General features: G+C 41.2%; 1 protein-coding gene across 2 annotated transcripts in view; it reads left to right on the plus strand.

The window, feature by feature from the left end:
• LOC122563391 (glutamate receptor ionotropic, kainate 3) overlaps positions 1-21,254 on the plus strand; it is a 503,868-nt gene that overhangs the window by 171,802 nt on the left and 310,812 nt on the right. Inside the window, exons 2-3 of one of the 2 annotated variants that reach the window (XM_043717129.2) lie at positions 9,724-9,891; positions 12,001-12,258. In XM_043717129.2, the coding sequence (XP_043573064.2) occupies positions 9,724-9,891; positions 12,001-12,258 (426 nt within the window). Of the gene's footprint in view, positions 1-9,723; positions 9,892-12,000; positions 12,259-21,254 lie in introns of those variants that run through there. The other variant, XM_087976904.1, reaches the window with a different exon arrangement.

The raw sequence follows: 21,254 nt of genomic DNA on the forward strand, positions 1-21,254 counted from the left end.
GATCACTTCCGGTGCTATGAGCTAGTGAGGGTACGAATAGGGCAGATGAATATGTGGCTGAGGAGCTGGTGTTTGGGAAAAGGATTCACATTTTTGGATCATTGGAATCTCTTCAGGGGTAGAAGTGACCTGTACAAGAATGATGGATTGCAAGTGGACTAATATACAGGCAGGGAGATTTGCTCGAGCTGCTCAGGAAGATTTATATTATTAAGGTGGTGGGGGGGGTGAGACCCAGGGAGATAGTGAGGAAAGAGATCAATCTGAAACTGATACAGTTGAAAACAGAAGCGAGTCAAGCAGTCAGGGCAGGCAGGAACAAACAAAAGCAGAGAACAAGTTAGGACTGATCAAATGAACTATACTTATTTCGATGCAAGAGGCCTAACAAAGAAGGCAGATGAACTCAGGGCATGGTTAGGAATATGGGACTGGGATATTATAGCAATTACAGCAACATGGCTCAGGAATGGACAGGACTGGCGGTTTAATGTTTCAGGATACAAATGCTACAGGAAGGACAGAAAGGGGGTGGGGGGGGGAGGTAAAATGGCCTTTTTGTTAAGGAGTAGCATTACAGCTGTACTGAGGGACGATATTCCCAGAAATACATCCAGGGAAGATATTTGGGTGGAACTGAGAAAAAAGAAAGGGATGATCACCTTATTGGGATTGTATTATGGACCCCCTAATAGTCAGAGGGAAATTGAGAAACAAATTTGTAAGTCGATCTCAGCTATCTGTAAGAATAATAGGGTGGTTATGGATAGGGGATTTTAACTTTCCAAACATAGACTGGGACTGCCATAGTGTTAAAGGTTTAGATTGAGAAGAATTTATTAACTGTGTACAGGAAAACTTTCTGATTCAGTATGTGGATGTACCTACTCAAGCAGGTGCAAAACCTGACCTACTCTTGGGAAATAAGGAAGGGTAGGTGACTGAAGTGTCAGTGAGGGAGCACTTTGGGGCCAACAACCATAATTCTATTAGTTTTAAAATAGTAATGGTAAAGGATAGACCAGATCTAAAGTTGAAGTTCTAAATCGGAGGAAAGTTAATTTTGACAGTATTAGGTGAGAATTTTCAAAAGCTGATTGGGGGAAGGTGTTCACAGGTAAAGGGATGGCTGGAACATGGGAAGCCTTCAGAGTTCTTTGAAGATGTGACTAGAAAAGTTGATGAGGGTCGAGCTGTGGATGTGGTGTATATGGACTTCAGCAAGGCATTTGATAAGGTTCCCCATGGTAGGCTCATTCAGAAGGTCAGGAGGAATGGGATACAGGGGAACCTAGCTGTCTGGATACAGAATTGGCTGGCCAACAGAAGACAGCGAATGGTAGTAGAAGGAAAATATTCTGCCTGGAAGTCAGTGGTGAGTGGTGTTCCACAGATCTCTGTCCTTTGACCCCTACTGTTTGTAATTGTTATTAATGACTTGGATGAGGGGATTGAAGGATGGGTCAGCAAGTTTGCAGATGACACAAAGGTTGGAGGTGTCGTTGACAGTATAGAGGGCAGTTGTAGGCTGCAGTGGGACATTGACAAGATGCAGAGATGAGCTGAGAGGTGGCAGATGAAGTTCAACCTGGATAAATGCGAGGTGATGCATTTTGGAAGGTCGAATTTTGAAAGCTGAGTACAGGATTAAGGATAGGATTCTTGGCAGCGTGGAGGAACAGAGGGATCTTGGTGTGCAGGTATATAGATCCCTTAAAATGGCCACCCAAGTTGACAGGGTTGTTAAGAAAGCATATGGTGTTTTGGCTTTCATTAACAGGGGGATTGAGTTTAAGAGCCGTGAGATCTTGTTGCAGCTCTATAAAACTTTGGTTAGACCACACTTGGAATACTGCGTCCAGTTCTGGTCACCCTATTATAGGAAAGATGTGGATGCTTTGGAGAGGGTTCAGAGGAGGTTTACCAGGATGCTGCCTGGACTGGAGGGCTTGTCTTATGAAGAGAGGTTGACTGAGCTCGGACTTTTTTCATTGGAGAAATGGAGGAGGAGAGGGGACCAAATTGAGCTATACAAGATAATGAGAGGCATAGATAGAGTCGATAGCCAGAGACTATTTCCCAGGGCAGAAATGGCTAGCACGAGGGGTCATAGTTTTAAGCTGGTTGGAGGAAAGTATAGAGGGGATGTCAGAGGCGGGTTCTTTACGCAGATAGTTGTGAGAGCATGGAATGCGTTGCCAGCAGTAGTTGTGGAAGCAAGGTCATTGGGGACATTTAAGAAACTGCTGGACATGCATATGGTCACAGAAATTTGAGGGCGCATACATGCGGATCAATGGTTGGCACAACATCGTGGGCTGATCTGTGTTCTATGTTCTAAATGAGATAACGAGAGATCAGAGACAGTATATTCCTGTTAGGATGAAAGGAAAGGCTGGTAGGTTTGGGGAATGCTGGATGACTAAAGAAATTGAGGGTTTGATTAAGAAAAAGAAGGAAGCATATGTCAGTTCCAGACAAGGTAGATCGAATGAATCCTGAGAAGAATATAAAGGCAGTAGGTGTATACTTAATAGGGCAATCAGGAGGGCAAAAAGGGTACATGAATTAGCTGTGGCAAATATAGTTAAGGAGAATCTAGAGGGATTTTACAAACACATTAAGGACAAAAGGGTAACTAGGAAAAGATTAAGGGCCCCTCAAAGATCAGCAAGGCTGCCTTTATGTGGAGCCGCAGGAGATGGGGAGATAGTAAATGAATATTTGCGTCAGTGTTTACTGTGGAAAAGGACATGGAAGACATAGAATGGAGGGAAATAGATGGTGACATTTTGAAAAATGTCCACATTTCAGAGGAGGAAGGGCTGGGTGCCTTGAAACACATAAAAGTGGATAAGTCCACAAGACCTGATCAGGTGTACCCCAGAACTATGTGGGATGCTAGAGAAGTGATTGTTGAGATATTTGTATCATCGATAGTTACAGGTAAGGTGCCAGAAGACAGGAGGTTGGCTAATGTGGAGCCGCTGTTTAAGAAGGGTGGTAAGGACAAGCAAGGGAACTATAGACCAGTGAGGCTGACATCGATGGTGGGAAAACTGTTGGAGCGAGTCCTGAGGGACAGGGTTTTCATGTATTTGGAAAGGCAACATGGCTTTGTGCGTGGGAAATCATTTCTCACAAACTTGATTGAGGTTTTTGAAGAAGTAACAAAGAGAATTGATGAGGGCAGAGTGGTGAATGTGGTCTATATGGATGTCAGTAAGGCGTTCAATAAGGTTTCCCATGGGAGACTGGTTAGCAAGATGAGATCTTATGGAAAACAGGGAGAACTAGCCATTTAGATACAGAACTGGCTCAAAGGTGGAAGACAGAGTGTGGTGGTGGAGGGTTGTTTTTCAGACGGGAGGCCTGTGACCAGTGGAGTGCCACAAGGATCAGTGCCAGGTCCATGACATTTCGTCATTTATATAAATGATTTGAATGTGAGCATAAAAGGTACAGTTAGTAAGCTTGCAGATGACACCAAAATTGGAGGTGTAGTGGACAGAGAAGAAAGTTATCTCAGATTACAATGGGATCTTGATCAGATGGGCCAATGGGCTGAGAGGTGATAGGTGGAGTTTAATTTAGATAAATGCGAGGTGCTGCATTTTGGGAAAGCAAATCTTAGCAGGACTAATACACTTAATGCTAAGGTCCTAGGGAGTGTTTCTGAACAAAGAGACCTTGGAGTGCAGGTAGATAGGATAGTGAAGAAAGCATTTAGTATGCTTTCCTTTATTGGTCAGAGTATTGAGTACAGGAGTTGGGAGGCCATGTTGCAGCTTTACAGATCTTTGGTTAGGCCACTGTTGGAATATTGCATGCAATTCTGGTCTCCTTCCTATCGGAAGGATGTTATGAAACCTGAATGGGTTCAGAAAAGATTTACAAGGATGTTGCCAGGGTTGAAGGATTTGAGCTACAGGGAGAGGCTGAACAGGCTGGGGCTGTTTTCACTGGAGCATCGGAGGCTGAGGGGTGAACTTATAGAAGTTTATAAAATTATGAGGGGCATGGTTAGGATGAATAGACAAAGTCTCTTTCCTGGAGTCGGAGAATCCAGAACGAGAAGACATAGGTTTAGGGTAAGAGAGGAAAGATATAAAAGAGACCTAAGGGGCAACTTTTTCACACAGAGGGTAGTACATGTATGGAATGAGCTGCCAGAGAAAGTAATGGATGCTAATACAACTGCAACATTTAAAAGGCATCTGGATGGGTATATGAATAGGAAGGATTTGAAGGGATATGGGCCGGGTGCTGACAGGTGGGACTAGATTGGGTTGGGTTGGGATATCTAATTGGCATGGACGAGTTGGGCCGAAGGGTCTGTTTCCACTATGACTCTATGACTCTATGACTCTGTGAGTGGTGGTGACCAGGAGGTGTAACATAGATTCCTGATGAAGGGCCTTTGCCCGAAACATCGATTTTCCTGCTCCTCGGCTGCTGCCTGACCAGTTGTGCTTTTCCAACATGACTCTAATCTTGACTCTAATCTCCACCATTTGCAGTACCCACTTCTGCCAAGGTGTAACATAGAGACAGTCAATGCTGCACATTGGTCGGGGAGTAGAGATGCTACCTTCTTTGTTGCCAAAGTAACATGTTTCAGGACAATGTTGTTTCCATGTGAACACCTTGTTACTGTTTTCGAGTAAATTTTAACTGTAAAGGTCAAAGAGGGATTTTTATCATAACAATAAAAAGCAGGCTTCAATTATTGAACCTTGTGGATGCTAGATGTTAGTGTCATCAAAATCTGAAAGGAAAACAGAAGATAATGCTAACAAAAACATTCTAATCAGGCTTTGGGGGCCAAGGGAGAATTCAAGGCAGGGAAGTTATGCCCACTGATTGTGAATGAGGAAAACAACAAGGTTAACTGTGCTCTGAGTTTGGCAAGACTGCAACCTGTGGTGAGTTGAGCTTTTAAGAAGTCTTTTAATAAGCAATAATGACTGAACATACTGCTACCGAGTGTGAATCTCACCACACCACTTGTGAACAGCAAGCAAGATGCAGCAAGATGACTTCAACGTCAAGATGAGTCTTGTCCAACATCTCACCTGATTCTAGCATACATCTCACCATAGATCACGCCACTCCAATTCTGACCTTAGTCTTTCATTCATCGAGTGACATTAAGCATGAAAAGCTCGACAGACTGTGGCTATGGGGAGCGTAAGATGACTGACTCTCAGCAGACCGTGTGTTCAGATTTTCAGGTAGTCTCAACACATAAGGATTTGTTTGAATTGATTTGCAGAAAAATGGAGCATTATGTCAGTGCTATAGTTCAATTTTGTTGTTTATATTTAATTACATCTTGGATCAATTAGTGTTAATGTAAACATTACAAAATACTAGTGGATCTATTGAGCTTATTTAAATATTTGCATATTTACAAATTTTTTGAAAAATCAGCTTGAATTGCATGATTTCAGCACTTTGACTTCATTAGTCTTTGAGCCTGTCCTCACTTCTCTTATCTGAGATCTACGAATTCTTCTAAATTGTAAATAGCTATTCACAGAGCAGCAGGAATGTAATCCATGCAGAACTGGTCGCTGTAATTTCTCAGATAAAATATCCAATCTCAAACAAAACAACCATCAACTAATATTTCAAACACAGAAAATATTGACATTATTTGGCATATTGGCCTATAAATGTGATGCTGAAAATGTGTTGCTGGAAAAGCGCAGCAGGTCAGGCAGCATCCAGGGAACAGGAGAATTGACGTTTCGGGCATAAGCCCTTCTTCAGGAATGAGGAAAGTTTGTCCAGCAGGCTAAGATAAAAGGAGGGACTTAGGAGAACTCAGCACCGCCTTCCTAACCTGCAATCTTCTTCCTGACCTCTCCGCCCCCACCCCAGTCTGACCTATCACCCTCACCTTGACCTCTTTCCACCTATCGCATTTCCGACGCCCCTCCCCCAAGTCCCTCCTCCCTACCTTTTATCTTAGCCTGCTGGACAAACTTTCCTCATTCCTGAAGAAGGGCTTATGCCCGAAACGTCGATTCTCCTGTTCCCTGGATGCTGCCTGACCTGCTGCGCTTTTCCAGCAATACATTTTCAGCTCTGATCTCCAGCATCTGCAGACCTCACTTTCTCCTATAAATGTGATGAACTGATTTCAAGAATTGCTTTCTGTGGACAGAAAAGCTTCACTTGCTGACCTGTTATGCTCCATCCTTTCTTACATTCCTTATTCCGGAATTAATAAGATCTGTCATCAGATATTTCATTTAACAGCAATTGCCTATTTGATGACAATATTTGTAAATCAAAAATTGCATTGGAATTTTCAGAAGATGGGAGAGACACTATGGTTAGAATTTTATATAGGTCTGAACACCATGGGCTGTGGTGAAAAATCTGGGAGAATCTTGTAAGGAGTCCAATAAGGCCTTTGTTGATATCAGCAACAATTAATTACTTTTTCTAGCAGAATTCTGGACATTGCAATGTGATTCTTGTTAAGCAGTGGTAAAATGTCTATTAAGAGGGATTATTGCTTGTGTCAGTCTCATTACTGGCAACTCATTAATATGTGACTTTCTACACTTTTACCCACCACATGGAAATGGAATGCTGAGAAATACCAATATGCAAGTCTGAGCGAGGACCTGGAGACACCAACTCATTGCTTGCACCTCTGGACCTCCAGCTCAGATGCTGGGTAACAGCATCTCAGGCAAGCTTCATGGTCAGCGGCCACACACATGCCCGCAGACCTTGCCAATGAACTCATGATCGTCACACACACACACCACAACCGCACTGCAGCATGGCTGTGCAGCAATAGTTCCCAAACTCCCCTCCTCCAAACACACACCCCATCAGACACATGCATACACACACCCACACACACACACACACTCAGAAATTAGTGAAATGGCTTAATCTCCAAATCAAAGAAAGATCCAATTTTTATAAACATGCTTTGTTCTCCTCAGAGACCGTTTGCCTATTATATTATTCATTCTGTTCATCAGTCTGTTTTGTAGTGTTTTCTATTACTCCATTCTTAATGAGAAATTGCTTGTTGTGATGAGTTATGATATTTTTAATTGGTGACAGCAGCTTGATTGATTATCATACAAGCCAAAATTAGCAACAGTGCTTACATGCAGAATACTTAGTGGTTTTCATAAAAGGACAGTTAATAAAAGGCTATTCACACAATGTAAACCTTCCAGTGCCTGACAGTGATATGCAGTGTTATTTTCTAAATATGTTGTTCAGTCAAGTTTATTTGTAAGTTCCTAAAATTGTACTCAGGGTTAATACATTATCACCTGTTCTCCATTTCATTTGCATGGCATACTCAGAGCATGGTAGAGTATGTGGCAAAAAAAAACAGGAGCAAAAGAAAGCCCATCAACCCTTTAAGCCTTCTCCATCATTCTACATCAACACGGGTGATCTTCTCTCTCTAACTGCATCAACTGCTTGATATCCATAATTCCTTAACCATACTGAGTCTCTTAAGTAATGGGAAACATGGTTTTGGGAAAGGATTCTCTGTGGTCCAGTGTTGTTCAAAGATCCCTTGCTGGGACTTGCTGTGAAACCAAAGGCTTCTAATTTTTTTTGGTTCTGTTCCAAAGGTTTCCTGAACTTCCATAAGGAAGCATCTTGCTGGAAGTCTCTTTCACATGGCATGTGAGTGACATGCAGGATCTTGCTGATGTGCTGGCAAAGAGCTGGAAAAAGGGACCAGTTATTTTCAAAAGAGTATTAGGGATACAGAAACAAAACATTTCAGAGCTTTGAAGAAAGAGCAAAGAAGTGGGCTTGACTGGTTTGCTCTTCTCAAAGACCCAACACAAATTGACCATTGAATGGTGTTCTTCTGCGAAGTGAGATGCTGTGTTCTTGGCGATAACACTGAGGCAGGAAGTCAGAAAGGGTGAGCATATGTAGATAGGAAACTCAATTTCACACACAACTTGCTGAGTTTAAAAGGCTGTACCTATTTAAACATTTTTGAGATATCTTCCCCTGGGCATGGATAAGGTAAATAAACAAGGTCTTTTCCCTGAAGTCAAGGGGTGTCCAGAACTAGAGGCCATAGGTTTAGTTTGAGAGGGGAAAGATTTAAAGGGGACCTAAGGGGGATTCTTTTCATGCAAAAGATAGTGTGTGTATGGAATGAGCAGCCAGAGGAAGTAGTGGAGACTGGTACAATAACAACATTTAAAAGACATCTGGATGGGTTTATGAATAGGAAGGGTTTGAGGGATATGGGCCAAGTGCTGGCAAATGGGGCTAGATTAATTTAGGATATCTGGTCGACATGGACAAATTGGACTGAAGGGTCTGTTTTCGTGCTGTACATCTCTATGCTTTTATGACTCTAATTGATGTTGCCTGTTGGGATGGAAAGGAACTAAGGAAGAGATTAGAATCTGTAGCATTTAGATGGGGTGTCTAATTTGAGGAGCCCCCAGACAAATGGATTTGGTTGATGATTTGAGCTGGTGAGGAGAGGTGAAGGTGCCAGGGAAGTGTGTAACAGCACTAACCTGATGAGTTTCGGCATTGTGCTTCTTGTCATTGTTTGGGTTTTCTGATGCCCATGAATCACAGCCTATAAGTTCTTAGAAATAAGAATATAATTCAAATGGAGGCTCACCGCCTCTTTCAAATGTTGTATTGATATTCTCCTGTGAACTGAATGGTCCTACTCCCATACCTCTAACTCAACTTGATTAAATCCTGGTGTTGATTGGTTGGAAGTGTGTTGAGGTCATGTTTGGCATTTATCTTAGCCCCTCACCTCTCTGGCATGACACACATTCTCACCCCTGACCCTGGCAACAATGGCGCAACATTGGACCAAATGACTGTGAACAACCGTGAGCTTAAAGTAATCAAAACCACTGATCTTGCAAAGACATAAACTGAAAATGTAGCAAACACTTTGCAGGTTGGTAGAGAGAATAGACTATCGAATGACTGAGGTTTAACCCTTTACTTTGCAATGACTATGTTTGATGAGGCCAGCGATATCAATGTTACAAACAAAACATTAGTATCAAAAGATACCAATTTCTTGACCGTGTTCTACTGTTAACTTAGCTCGTGGCCAATTATTAATTTATCTCCTCCCAGCTGCCTTTTGTAATATTTAAGATGCTTAGCTAAAAAAGGTATTCCAGTCCCAAGTATGTCCACCTACATTAGGTAGAGCACTGACGATAGTGAAATAAAGTTCTCTCTTCAAAAGCCCGAATACATGTCTGAATCCAATCCCAATGGAACACCTTGAACTATAGCCTTGTGATTTTTTTCTTGCACAGGCCTTCCTTATGCTTTGTAAAAATTGGATTGCAATGTCAAATGGGAGCACCCAATAGTGAATTGTCTTTAGATTCTGCATCAGTCAGAAAGGAAAAAAAGGAAGACTTCCTGTCTCAGGTCTGGATCCTGTTTGATTCCAAAGTGAAAAGTGAGCTGATTCACAGAGCAAAATATGAAGGCAGAGTGTTTTATTAGTCATTCCTTGTCAGTAGTCAAATGGTGAAAAGATGACCTTGTTTACTTTTCCTTACAAAACAATAGGTTTACTACTCACTCAAAATAATGGCCAGATGAAATATTCCTGCTGTTTGTTGATCAGAGGAAATCTATTCTCCTCCACTTCCCAACAATTCTATGAAAGGTACAGACTGTGTTGAAACATATTCTGTTTTTCTGTCACAGGAGGGATCTTTGAATTAGTGGAAGGTGGCACAGTGGGAGCGGAAGAGCTGGCCTTCAAGTTTGCTGTTAATAACATCAACAGGAACAGAACACTGCTTCCAAATACCACCCTGACGTACGATATTCAAAGAATAAATATCTACGATAGCTTTGAAGCATCCAGAAAAGGTAAGTCCCTGGTCCAAAGGGCGTTACTTATTGCGCTTTCTTGATTTGATTGCATTTTAGCATTCTGTTGAGTTCACGTTTGCCTGTATATCAGCAGGATGTTGAGCTGGAGGGGAAAGTTCTGATGGTTCACTCCTTGAATTGAAATCTTCGCAAGAATGACGTTTAGATGAGAACTATCAAGAATGCTCCTGACTAATTTATTTTCCTTCCTTAATTTCAGATGTCACTTGTATTTAAGCTTTTTACTTCAGAGTCTTTATGACATTGTATACAATGTATGCTGCCAAGAAAAAATAATCCCATTGTTAACTATTCATAACATTTTGGCTAAAAGGTTAGGTTATTCTTCGAGGTGAATGTGACTGTGGACCAATGACATGCCATAGTTACCATTCCCACTCACAGCCAATTACAACACTAAAAATGACTTTCAACCCATGAAAGCACATGAAAACCTTAATGTACTGTGACAGAGATGTCTCAGTAAAAGGACAATACAGAGACTGAATTTTCAAATTCCAGTGGTGGTTGGAACAGAGGCATTTTGACTGTTTGCCTGCACACATCCACCTCCACAACATTTTCCAAAAAGCCGGGTTATGGGAACAAAAATGCAACAGATCTGCAAGTGCTGAGTAGTTATCAAAAGTAATTAAGGGTGCTATTAGACTTCCAACCAGCAGACAGCTTCTCATCAATGGGAAGAGGCAACTTTCCAATGACGATTAGGGCCTGGTGCTCCATTGGAGCATTTAGCCACCTCCTCACCACCTATCCTCCACCTGCCTCCTCTCCCACCCCCACCTTCATGCCCTCCACCTGATCCATTCCATGATGGTCACTTTGCAGGTACATGCTACCATGTTTCCACCTAATGAGAATACCCTGGTCATTGTGTCTGCTACTTTTATATTTCTAACAAGCATTCAGAAAGCATCTTGACATACACACTCTCTCTCTTACATATATTGACAGCTCCCATCTTAGATAATGACGGCTGCCAACATTACTTGAGAGACTCTGATTGGCCAGGCAGCCTCTGGAGCCTGCCTGCTTTCGTTAATTTTATAGAAGTTTCAACTTCTGGCCTTTAATTGACTTGGCACAGAAATAAATCACTTTGAGCTCTACTTCTAACACAGTGACAAGTTGAGACCTGGAAGTTCTCCTGATATTGGGTTCCTGAGTCCAGAAAGAAAGACTCCAGCCCCAGGTCTTGTCTCAAGAAAAGGAAGAGGGGAGTCATTCTTGAATTGCTTTCAACTGCAATGTGGGGTAACCACTGTAGAATAAAATAGAGGAAATGAGACTGTGTTAATATCACTCGGCCAAAAAGGTAATCTATAATTGAGTTTGAGAGCAGAATTAAAGAATTGTGAAAATGCAGGATGTGCAACCTTCTCATTCCTGTGTGTGTTACCATAGAACAGCTTTTTGAGAGGAAGGAAATATCTCATTGGAGATAGATTCAGCCATCGTCATGATGTGAAATATAATGAGGAAAGGATTCCCATGTAATTTAAATGAAGTCCCCCAACAAAGCAATAAAACTATTTTCATTAGCTTAAAGCACCAAAATGCAAAAGCAAACTCATCCAACCAGTCTAACAATTCTGCATCTGGATTAATGGACAATTGCAAACCTGACTTGAGGCTGGGTGATCTTAAGATATGACCAGAATCTGGATTCAATTCTATTTTAGACTCAAGTTAATCTGTGAATGGGGCAATTTTGCAGGGATGGTGGTTTATGAGCTCTCTAGAAACATTGGCCTGAATTGATCTTCACAATCCATTTACAAAATCAGATGAAGATAAGGCCAAGCTCAGCTTGCCAACACACACTGTCATGCTGCATTCATGAAGCATATTTATTTAGAACATGAGTCAGCAGCTTTAGGAAATGGTGAGAGAAACTTGACTTTATATATGCATTAAAGTAGCTATAATAAAAATCCATGCTAACTTATCTTTCCTTGAACTATTATTTTCTTTCCTAAGTTGTCATGACTGGTCAGGTCCTAATAAGAAACATTTGTACCGTGCTTTTAAAAGTTTAATTCATGATACCATTTCAACAAATTCTGATACTTTTTTTTTATCCAGCCTGTGATCAGCTTTCATTAGGAGTGGTTGCAATATTTGGACCTTCTCATAGCTCTTCATCCAATGCTGTCCAATCTATCTGCAATGCGCTGGAAGTCCCACACATCCAAATTCGATGGAAACACCATCCTATGGACAACAGAGACTCCTTCTATACTAACTTTTATCCTGACTACGCCTCTCTCAGCCATGCAATTTTGGACCTTGTGCAGTTTCTGAAATGGAGGACAGCAACTGTGGTTTATGATGATAGCACTGGTAAGTTCAGAGCTGTATTTATTAGTAGTTGGAAGGATGAATACATGAGATGGATAGGGGCCTTGGAATAAGAATAAAATGTCAAGAGAAGGTGATCATTTGATGAGTCATATCTGTGCCAGCCCATTGATAGACAGTCAAGTGAGTCCCTCTCTGCAACTCTTTCCCTGTGGTCCTGAACATTTTCCATCTGCAATTGTTGAATGTGCTTCCACCATCCTCCGAGGCATGGGATTCCAGGTCTTTACAACTAACTGCATGTTTATTTTTCCTTTTTTAGATCTTCAGCCTTTAAGATAAGTTTTCCAGTTATCAACACTCCTGCTTTTATTATTATTTACCTAATCAACTCCCACTATGAGTCTGGAGATCTCTATTAAATCTCTCCTTAAGCTCTCGAGTCAAAGAGAACAAAAGCCCGTTTCTGTAATCTTTTTGAGTAGCTAGAATCCCACAACACTGGTTCTATTCTACTAAATCTGTCTTCAGCCTCTCTACAGCCTTGATATCTCTCCAAAACTCTGGTACTCAGAATGAGGCACATTATGCCAGCGATGGCCCAAGCAGTGTTTCATAAACGGTCAGAATCACTTTCTTGCTTTTGCCATGCCTCTCTTTACAAAGCCAAAATTCTGGATTCCTTTTTTAAAACAGCCGTCTCAAGTTGCCAGGCCATTTTCAAAAACTTTGCCTCTGTACATCCCCAGATCTCTTTATTCCAATATTTTCTTTGAAATTATCCCATTTTGTTTCTATAATCTCCCATCAATCTTCCCAGCGAGAACTATACTTTAAGTGGCATCTGCCATGTGACTGCCTAGTTCACCAGTTTGTCTATTCCGTTCCAGAGTCTTATTATCCTGCTCATTGATTACTACATTTTAGTGTCATCTATAAGCTTTGAAATTATGCCCTGTGCACTCAAGTTCAGGTTTTTAACTTGTAATTAAAAGAACAACGGTCTCAAAAGTGACTCTTAGTCTCTAAAACAACCATTTCCATCAATCTCTGCTCCTATGCCTGAGCCAGTTATGTATCTAAGTTACTATTACCTCTTCAATCCTATTGGCTCCAATTTTCTGAACAGTTGTATCAGGTGGTATTTTAAATGACTTCATAAATCTATGTATATCAATCACATGACCCTCTTTTACCCTTACAGCCTTATAAACACGACACACAAGTCGGCCAGTCTGACCATCGAGCCTACTCTGCCATTCAAAAAGATCACAATCTGCTTTTAACCTTGACTCTGTATTCCTGCGTTCCCACCCCCCCATAGTCTTTCATCCTCTTGCCACCTTGCATCCTGCCTGTGAAACTTCCCTCACCAATGTCCTGCTTCCTTTCCCAACAGCCCACAGCTACACTTGTAGTGCTTTCTGGAACATTTTAACTGCAAACTTTTTCACCTTATGACTTAATTTCAACGTCTCCTCAAAATGAATCTTTTATGAGGCTTGTGGCTATTTCTCTTAACTCATACCTTGTCAGCTTCTTGGCTCCAAGTAATGCCATTACGCAGACACATTTTTCACATTAAAGGAACAAGATAAATGTATTCCTTTTATGTTTATAGAGTTATCTATAAGATTCGGCACTAATGCCACGACAGTGACAATAGCAAAACCTATATTTCAAAGGACTTCATTAATTGTTTCTCAACACTTTTCTTAGACTGTTATGTCAAGCCTCTTTTGTCCTTACACAGGCATTACTCCAATATATACTATTCCCAGCCACAAACAAAAAGTGTTGTCATTCTTACTTGTCAGCTGTAGTTACCCATAAAGTGGTTAATGGCACATATTGATATACAAAAGACCATACTAATGAAACATTGGAATTAGATATCCCTTTGCTCAAGGACAATTGGAGATAAGCAACAGACACAACAGGTGATGAAAGAATCAACAAGAGAAAAAATAATACACTTGTTATAAAAATATATCTTATTCCTTCTATTCAGTGTGCAGCTGATACTTGCGTCTGTGAGAGTATTTGAAGGAGTGACCACTGCACTGACCTTGTGAAACTGAAGTCCCATCTTCATACTCCATCATGTTGTGTGCCACGATCACCAGGTTAAATGGAATAGATTTTGAACAAGTTCAGCAACTCAGGACTGGGCACCATGAGATGCTGTGGGCATCAATAGCATCAGCAGCAGAACTGCTCTCAAGCACAATCTTCAAACTCGTGGCTTGGCAACTATCCCACTCTGCCATTAATATCAAGCTGTGGGATCAATTGTGGTTCAATGAAGAGTTGAGAAGGGCATGCCAAGATGTATTTAAAAACAAAGTGTTTCCCTGGTGAAGTATAGCACACTTGTGTGCCAAGCAGCATTTGCAGAAAATAATAGGCAGAGCTTAGCAATTCCACAATTTAAGAACTGATTGAAGCTCCACGGTCCTCTCACATCCAGCCGTGAATGTTGGTGGACAATTAATCAACTCACTGAACAAGGAGGCACTAGAAATGTCTCCATCCTCAGTGATGGGGAGTCCAACGTATCAGTGCAAAATGGAAAGCTGAATCACTTGCAGACATTTTCAATCAGAAATGTTGAGTGGATGATCCATTTTGGTCTCCTCCACAGGACTTTGGCATCACAGAATCAGTCTTCTGCCAATATGATTCACTCTGCATGATATTGTGAAATAGTTAAGGCACTGAATACTGCAAAGACTGTGGACTGCTTGCTTCAATCCTTGATAAGCTGTACAGCTGCAACATTGGCATCTGTATAACAATGTGTGAACCTATGTAAGTATGCCCTGTGCACATAAAGCAGTTAAATCCACCCTTATTAACTATTGCCTCGAGTCAAGTGATCACATGTCCAAATTTGGACATTGCAAATTGACCCATAGCCTGAGAAATCGGGCATAACGATAATTGGCCAAATTAAACAGCAGGCAGTGGTTATTGTCTGCAGGGAACAGTGGAAACCAAGGTAAAATAAAGGTTCAAGGGGAACCAGTTACAACCAACTTGAGGACTGTGAATTGAAGAAGTATCGATCAGACCTTCTGGCACCTGGCATGCCTGAGGACATGCACTTTACACCTCCGTGCATGGCAACAGTGAAGAGTGTTGTCCTGACCCTATAGGATGGTTTGAAACCCCTCATGACCCCATTGGCCAAAGGCCACAGCACATTCAGGAAGGTCTGGGTTGAGGGCAGAGAACACACACCTGGAAGCCAACCCCTCAGTCAAGACTTTCAGTGTAGCATCACAGCAAAGACTCACAACAAGACTTGTGGCAGAAGACTGTGCGGCAATCAAGGAGAAGATCTGCCCTGACCTGCGAGACCCACCTTTATGGAAGAACACGTGGATCATAGAGGGTAATATCCTTCCTCAGATTGGAAGGGTTAGGTGGTAAACATTTTGGAAATTTGGAAAATGCTGACATGGTATTTTTAATGAGGAATATTTTGTTAATAGAATCGAGTTGCAAAACGAACACTGTGTCCCTTCATCCACCTCACTGACAGGAGTGTTTGCATCATGTGTTTCAGTAAAGTGTTGAAAGGTGTCACCAACAGTGCTATCAAGCAGCACTTGCTTGGCAATGACCTTAATATACCCATTTAAAGCTTTTCATTTAAGTGAAATGCTTTGGACAACAAGGCAGTGAAGAAAGCTTTTGGCACTGCTCCTTCACAACCACCTGATGAAGGAGCAGCACTGGGAAAGCTAGTGCTTCCAATTAAACCTGTTGGACTATAACCTGGTGTTGAGTGATTTTTAATTTTGTACACCCCAGTCCAACACCGGCATCTCCAATTCATCGGACAGGGCATTGAACATAGACGATGTGAAGTTATGTTGCAGTTGGACAGGATGTTAGTGAGGCCACACTTGGAACATTGTGGTCAAAAAGTGTGGTGCTGGAAAAGCACAGCCAGTCAGGCAGCATCCATGGAACAGGAGAATTGACGTTTTGAGCAGAAGCTCTTTATTAGGAATGATGAAGGGCTTATGACCAGAGCATCAATTCTCCTGCTCCCCAGATGTTGCTTGACCGATTGCGCTTTTCCAGCAACACACTTATCGGCTGTAATGACCAGCATCTGCAGTCCTCACTTTCTCCTACTTGGAGTATTGTGTTCAGTTTTGATCACCTTGCTCTCAGAAGGATGTTATTAAACTGGAAAGAGTGCAGAAAAACTTTACAAGAATGTTGCCAGGACTCAAAGATCTAAGTTATAGGGAGAGTTTGGACAAGCTTGGACTTTTTTCTTTACAGCATAGGAGACTGACAGGGGACCTTATAGATGTGCGTAAGATCATGAGAAGCATGGATTGAGTGAATGCACCCTGTCTTTTACCAGGGTTTGGGAATCAAAGACTAGAGGGCATCAGCTTTAGGTTAGAAGGCAAAGAATAAAAGGGAATCTAAGGGGCAACTTTTTCCACAGAGGATCTCTGCATATGGAATGAACTGCCCGCGGAAGTGGTTGAGGTGGGTGCATTTACACGGTTTAAAAGACATTTGGACAGATACATGGACAGGAAAGGTTTAGAACACTATGGGCCAAATGCAGGGAAACGGACTTAGCGTGGATGGACATTTTGGTTGGCATGGACCAGTTTGAACCGAAGGGCCTGTCTCTGTGCTGCAGGACTCTATAACTATGACTCGAACTCTTATTTTGAGTAAGTGGGCATTGTGAGAATCAAAAGTAAATAGAACATTCCAGAATGTAATTGGTTTGATTGTTCATTCTATGATATAAAAGTAACACTAATTATCAGTTTTTGAAACCCAGTGGGTTATACTTCCATATTCTACTTATTCTCAGGGTGTTTTGTGTCCTAGCATATCATGGTTGCACTAATTTTACTCCCTAGCTCCCACTCTACAGTGCTATATAGAGTGGAAAGCCAATGGGTAAATCAATAGTTGTTGCAAAGGCAATAGAATAATAAACACTATGAAATAGGCAAAACAGAATAAAATGCAATCTTTCAAGTTGCTGAGTACACAGCTTTTGGCGACTGAGTCATAGTCATAGAGATGTACAGCACGGAAACAGGCCCTTCAGTCCACTGGTCCATGCCGACCAGATATCCTAAATAAATCTAATCACATTTGCCAGCGTTTGGTCCATATCCTTCCGAGTCATATACCCATCCAGATGCCTTTTAAATGTTGTAATTGTACCAGCCTTCACCATTTCCTCTGTCAGCTCATTCCACACACACACCACCCTCTACATGAAAAAGTTGCCCCTTAGGTCCCTTTTCAATCTTACTCCTCTCACCTTAAACCTATGCCTATGGTGAATTGCCCCATCCTGGGAAAACTATTTTGCCTATTTGCCCTTTCCATGCCCCTCATGATTTTATAAACATCTATAAGTTCACCCCTCAGCCTCTGATGCTCCAGAGAACATTGCCCCAGTCTATTCAGCCTCTCCCAAAAGCTCAAATCCTCCAATCCTGGCAACATCCTTGTAGATCTTTTCTGAACCCTTTCAAATTTCACAACATCCTTTCTGTAGCAGGGAGACCAGAATTACACACAGTATTCCAAAAGTGGCCTAACCAATGTTCTGTATAGCCACAACATGATCTCTCAAATCCTATATTCAATCCACTGAGCAATAAAGGAAAGCACACCAAAAGCCTTCTTCACTATCCTATCTACCTCTGGCTCCACTTTCAAGGAACTATGAAACTGCATTCCAAGCTCCGTTTCTTAGCAGCAACACTCCCTAGGATCTTACCATTAAGTGTATAAGCCCTGCCGCGATTTGCCTTTCCAAAATGGAGCACCTCACATTTATCTAAATTAAACTCCAACTGTCACTCCTCAGCCCATTGGCCCATCTGATCAAGATCCTGTTGTATTCTAAGGCAACATTTTTCGCTGTCCACTACACCTCCAATTTATGTGTCATCTGCAAACTTACTAACTATACCTCCTATGTTCACATCTAAACCATTTATATAAATGAGGAAAAACAGTGGGCCTGATCCTTTTGGCACACCGCTGTATTGAGATGTGTCAGAATTTTTCTAAAGACTTTCTTCATCTTCATTCCAATATCAGCAAGCATTTCTCATTTTCGTTCTGCATTCTCAGCAGGAGGGGCAATCCCATCTAATCTGAAGCAAAACACAGCAAGGTATCATACATGTGAATTTGAAGAATGTTTATGTTTTTTATCCTACAAAAGATAAATCCTTTAAGAAGCTATTAAATGAAGTGAATGTTCAAATCCTCACTTGATTTTAGTTAGCATTTTACTTCAAAGAAAATAATCTTCAAATAACAGCCTTTATGCAGTCCTCTCTCTTCACCTTTGACTCCTTCCTTCATCTCTCTTCTCACTCACCCGGTAGTATATTAAGAAGGCCTGAATTGTTCAGATGACGATGGAAATGATGATGTAATTCTGACATCAACAGTCACAGACATGCTACTGAGACTCAAGTAGATAGGATCAGAAGAACTGTATAAGAGTTACTAAAACTCCAGAGGATCAGAAAATAAGTCACATTTAGATTAGGCAGAGGAAAGGATGTAACAAACTCAGAATACAGAATACTAGTGTGAGAGAAAAGCCTCTACAGTGAAGGAAGTAGCCAATGATCGGACCTCATGGTCGGCAGAATTTGTGAGGACATAAATTTGTAACCTTTCTGTCAGCTCAAACCACTCCCAGTCCCCAATTATAGCTTTTTGCTGTCTGAACTCAATACCCTCATTATTATTCCAAATCACCCACTGTCAATTTGGCTAATGGTAATTTTTTGAGAATTTGTAGATTGTGACCATGAATCTTTATCATTCACAGAGTTGGTTGAAATAAATGCTTAAGGGAATTTTATTAAATGATTAATTCATGGAAAGTGAATGCCAAATGGCCTGGTTAATATTTATTATCCATTCCTAATTGCCATTGAGAAGGTAATAGTGAGCTTTCTACTTCAACCTCAATGTTCATATGGTCCATGTACACTCACAGTGCTGTTTGAAATGGAGTTCCTAGATTTTGACCCAAAAGAGTGAAAAAGTAAGGCTTCCTAAGACATCTTGGTGAGTTGTTGCAGTATCTCTTGTAGATCATACACACTGGAGTCAATGTGCATTCGTAGTCAAGGGAGTGAATGTTGAAGATGTTAGATGGAGTACCAATCAAGTAGACTGCTTTGGGTTGGATGGTGTTGACCTTCTTGAGTTTTTATTTGGAGTTAAACTCATACAGGCAAGTGGAGAATATTTCATCAGTGCCATACAGATGGTGAACAGGATTTGAGGAGGCAGGAAGTGAATTACTCACTGCAAAATTTCTGCTTATGATTCGTACAGAGTTTATAAGGCTATCTAGTTATGCTTCTGGTCAATGATACCTACATTGTTAATAGTGTGGTATTCAGTGATGGTCATGGCATTCAATATTAAGGACAATGATCCGATTCTCTTTTGTTAGCTTTGGCACATGTCTGCCACTTATGTGACATGAATGTTACTTGCCACTTACAGCTAAACAAAAATGTTGTCCAGGTCTTGAGCAGCACGAGTAAATGAGGAATCATGAATTGTACTGAACAGTGTGCAATCATTAGTGAACATCCACATATCTGACCTTATGTTGGAAGTAAGGTCATCGATGAGGCAGCTGAAGATGATAGGGCCTCAGAAAGTACCCTGGGAAATTCCTGAAGTAATATCCTGGGACTGAGATGATTGATTTTCACCAAAATCTTCTTTGAACTAGGTATGACTCTAACCAGTGGAGTGTTTTCTCCCTAATTCGCATCAAATCTAGCTTTACTTAAGGTGCCTTGATGTCAAGCACTGTGATCTTACTACCATCTTGAGTTCAGCTCTTTTCTCCATGTCTGTACCTAGATTGTAATGAGGTCAGAAGCTGAGTGGACCTGACAGAACCCAAAATGAGCTTCAGTATTGTTGACTAATTTAGTATTGTTGAGTAGCACTGCTAATGACATATTCTATATATTTTGTTGATCATTGAAAGTGTGCTGATGAGGTAGTTAATGGCCAGAGTAGTATTATTCTACTGTTTGTATACAAGACATACCTGACTAATTTCTTGGGTCAATGCCAATGTTATGACAGTACTGAAATAATTTGACAAGGATCATGAACACGTTCTGGAGCACAAGTCTTCAACATTGTTGCTGAAATTTTGTCAGGGCCCAAAGCCTTTGCAATGGCCAGTCCTATTAGTTTTTTCTTGATATCATGTCAACTGAATCAAAGGCTGGTGAAGGCTAGCATCTATGATGCTGTGGTCTTCAGAATAGACCAAGATTAATTGGGAATTTCTGACTGAAGGTGATTGCAAATTCTTCAGCCTTGACCTTTCACCAAAGTGTTTGAATCACCCATTATTGAAGATTCTTTGAGGCTTCCTCTTCCACAAAGTTGTTCAATTGTCCATCATCATTCACAATGGGGTGTGGCAGTGAAGTAGTGCTTAGATTTTATCTGCTGTTTGTGGAATTGCTTGGCTCTATCACTTGCTGCTTGTGATCTTTGGCATACATGTAACCCTGTTATATAGCTTCACCAGGTTGACACCTCACCTTTCAGCTGCATTTTGCTGTTCCTTCCATGCACTCCTACACTCTTCATTGTACAGAATTGATCCCTTGCCTTGATGGCAGTGGCAGAGTTCTTATATGCTGGGCAATGAAGTTACAGATTGTGGTTGAATAACATTCGGCAGCTGTTGATAACCACAGTACCTCATAAATGCCCAGTTTTGAGTTGCTGGAGATTATTTGAAATCTATTCCATTCACTTGGCGATAATGTCACACAAAACAATGGTGCATATTCCCATTGAGAAGGCAAGAACTTGTTTCCATTAGGACTGTGAAATGGTCAGTCCTATCAAAACTGCAATGCAGAGATACTTCTGCTGATGTTACACTAGTGAGAACAGGCATGAGTATGTTTTTCCCTCTTGTTGGTTCCCTCAACAACTATGCAGGCTCAATTTAA

The sequence above is a fragment of the Chiloscyllium plagiosum genome, unplaced genomic scaffold, assembly GCF_037043375.1.
Source record: "Chiloscyllium plagiosum isolate Xiang-an unplaced genomic scaffold, Cpla_swu_hap1 HiC_scaffold_30, whole genome shotgun sequence".
NCBI lineage: Eukaryota > Metazoa > Chordata > Chondrichthyes > Orectolobiformes > Hemiscylliidae > Chiloscyllium > Chiloscyllium plagiosum.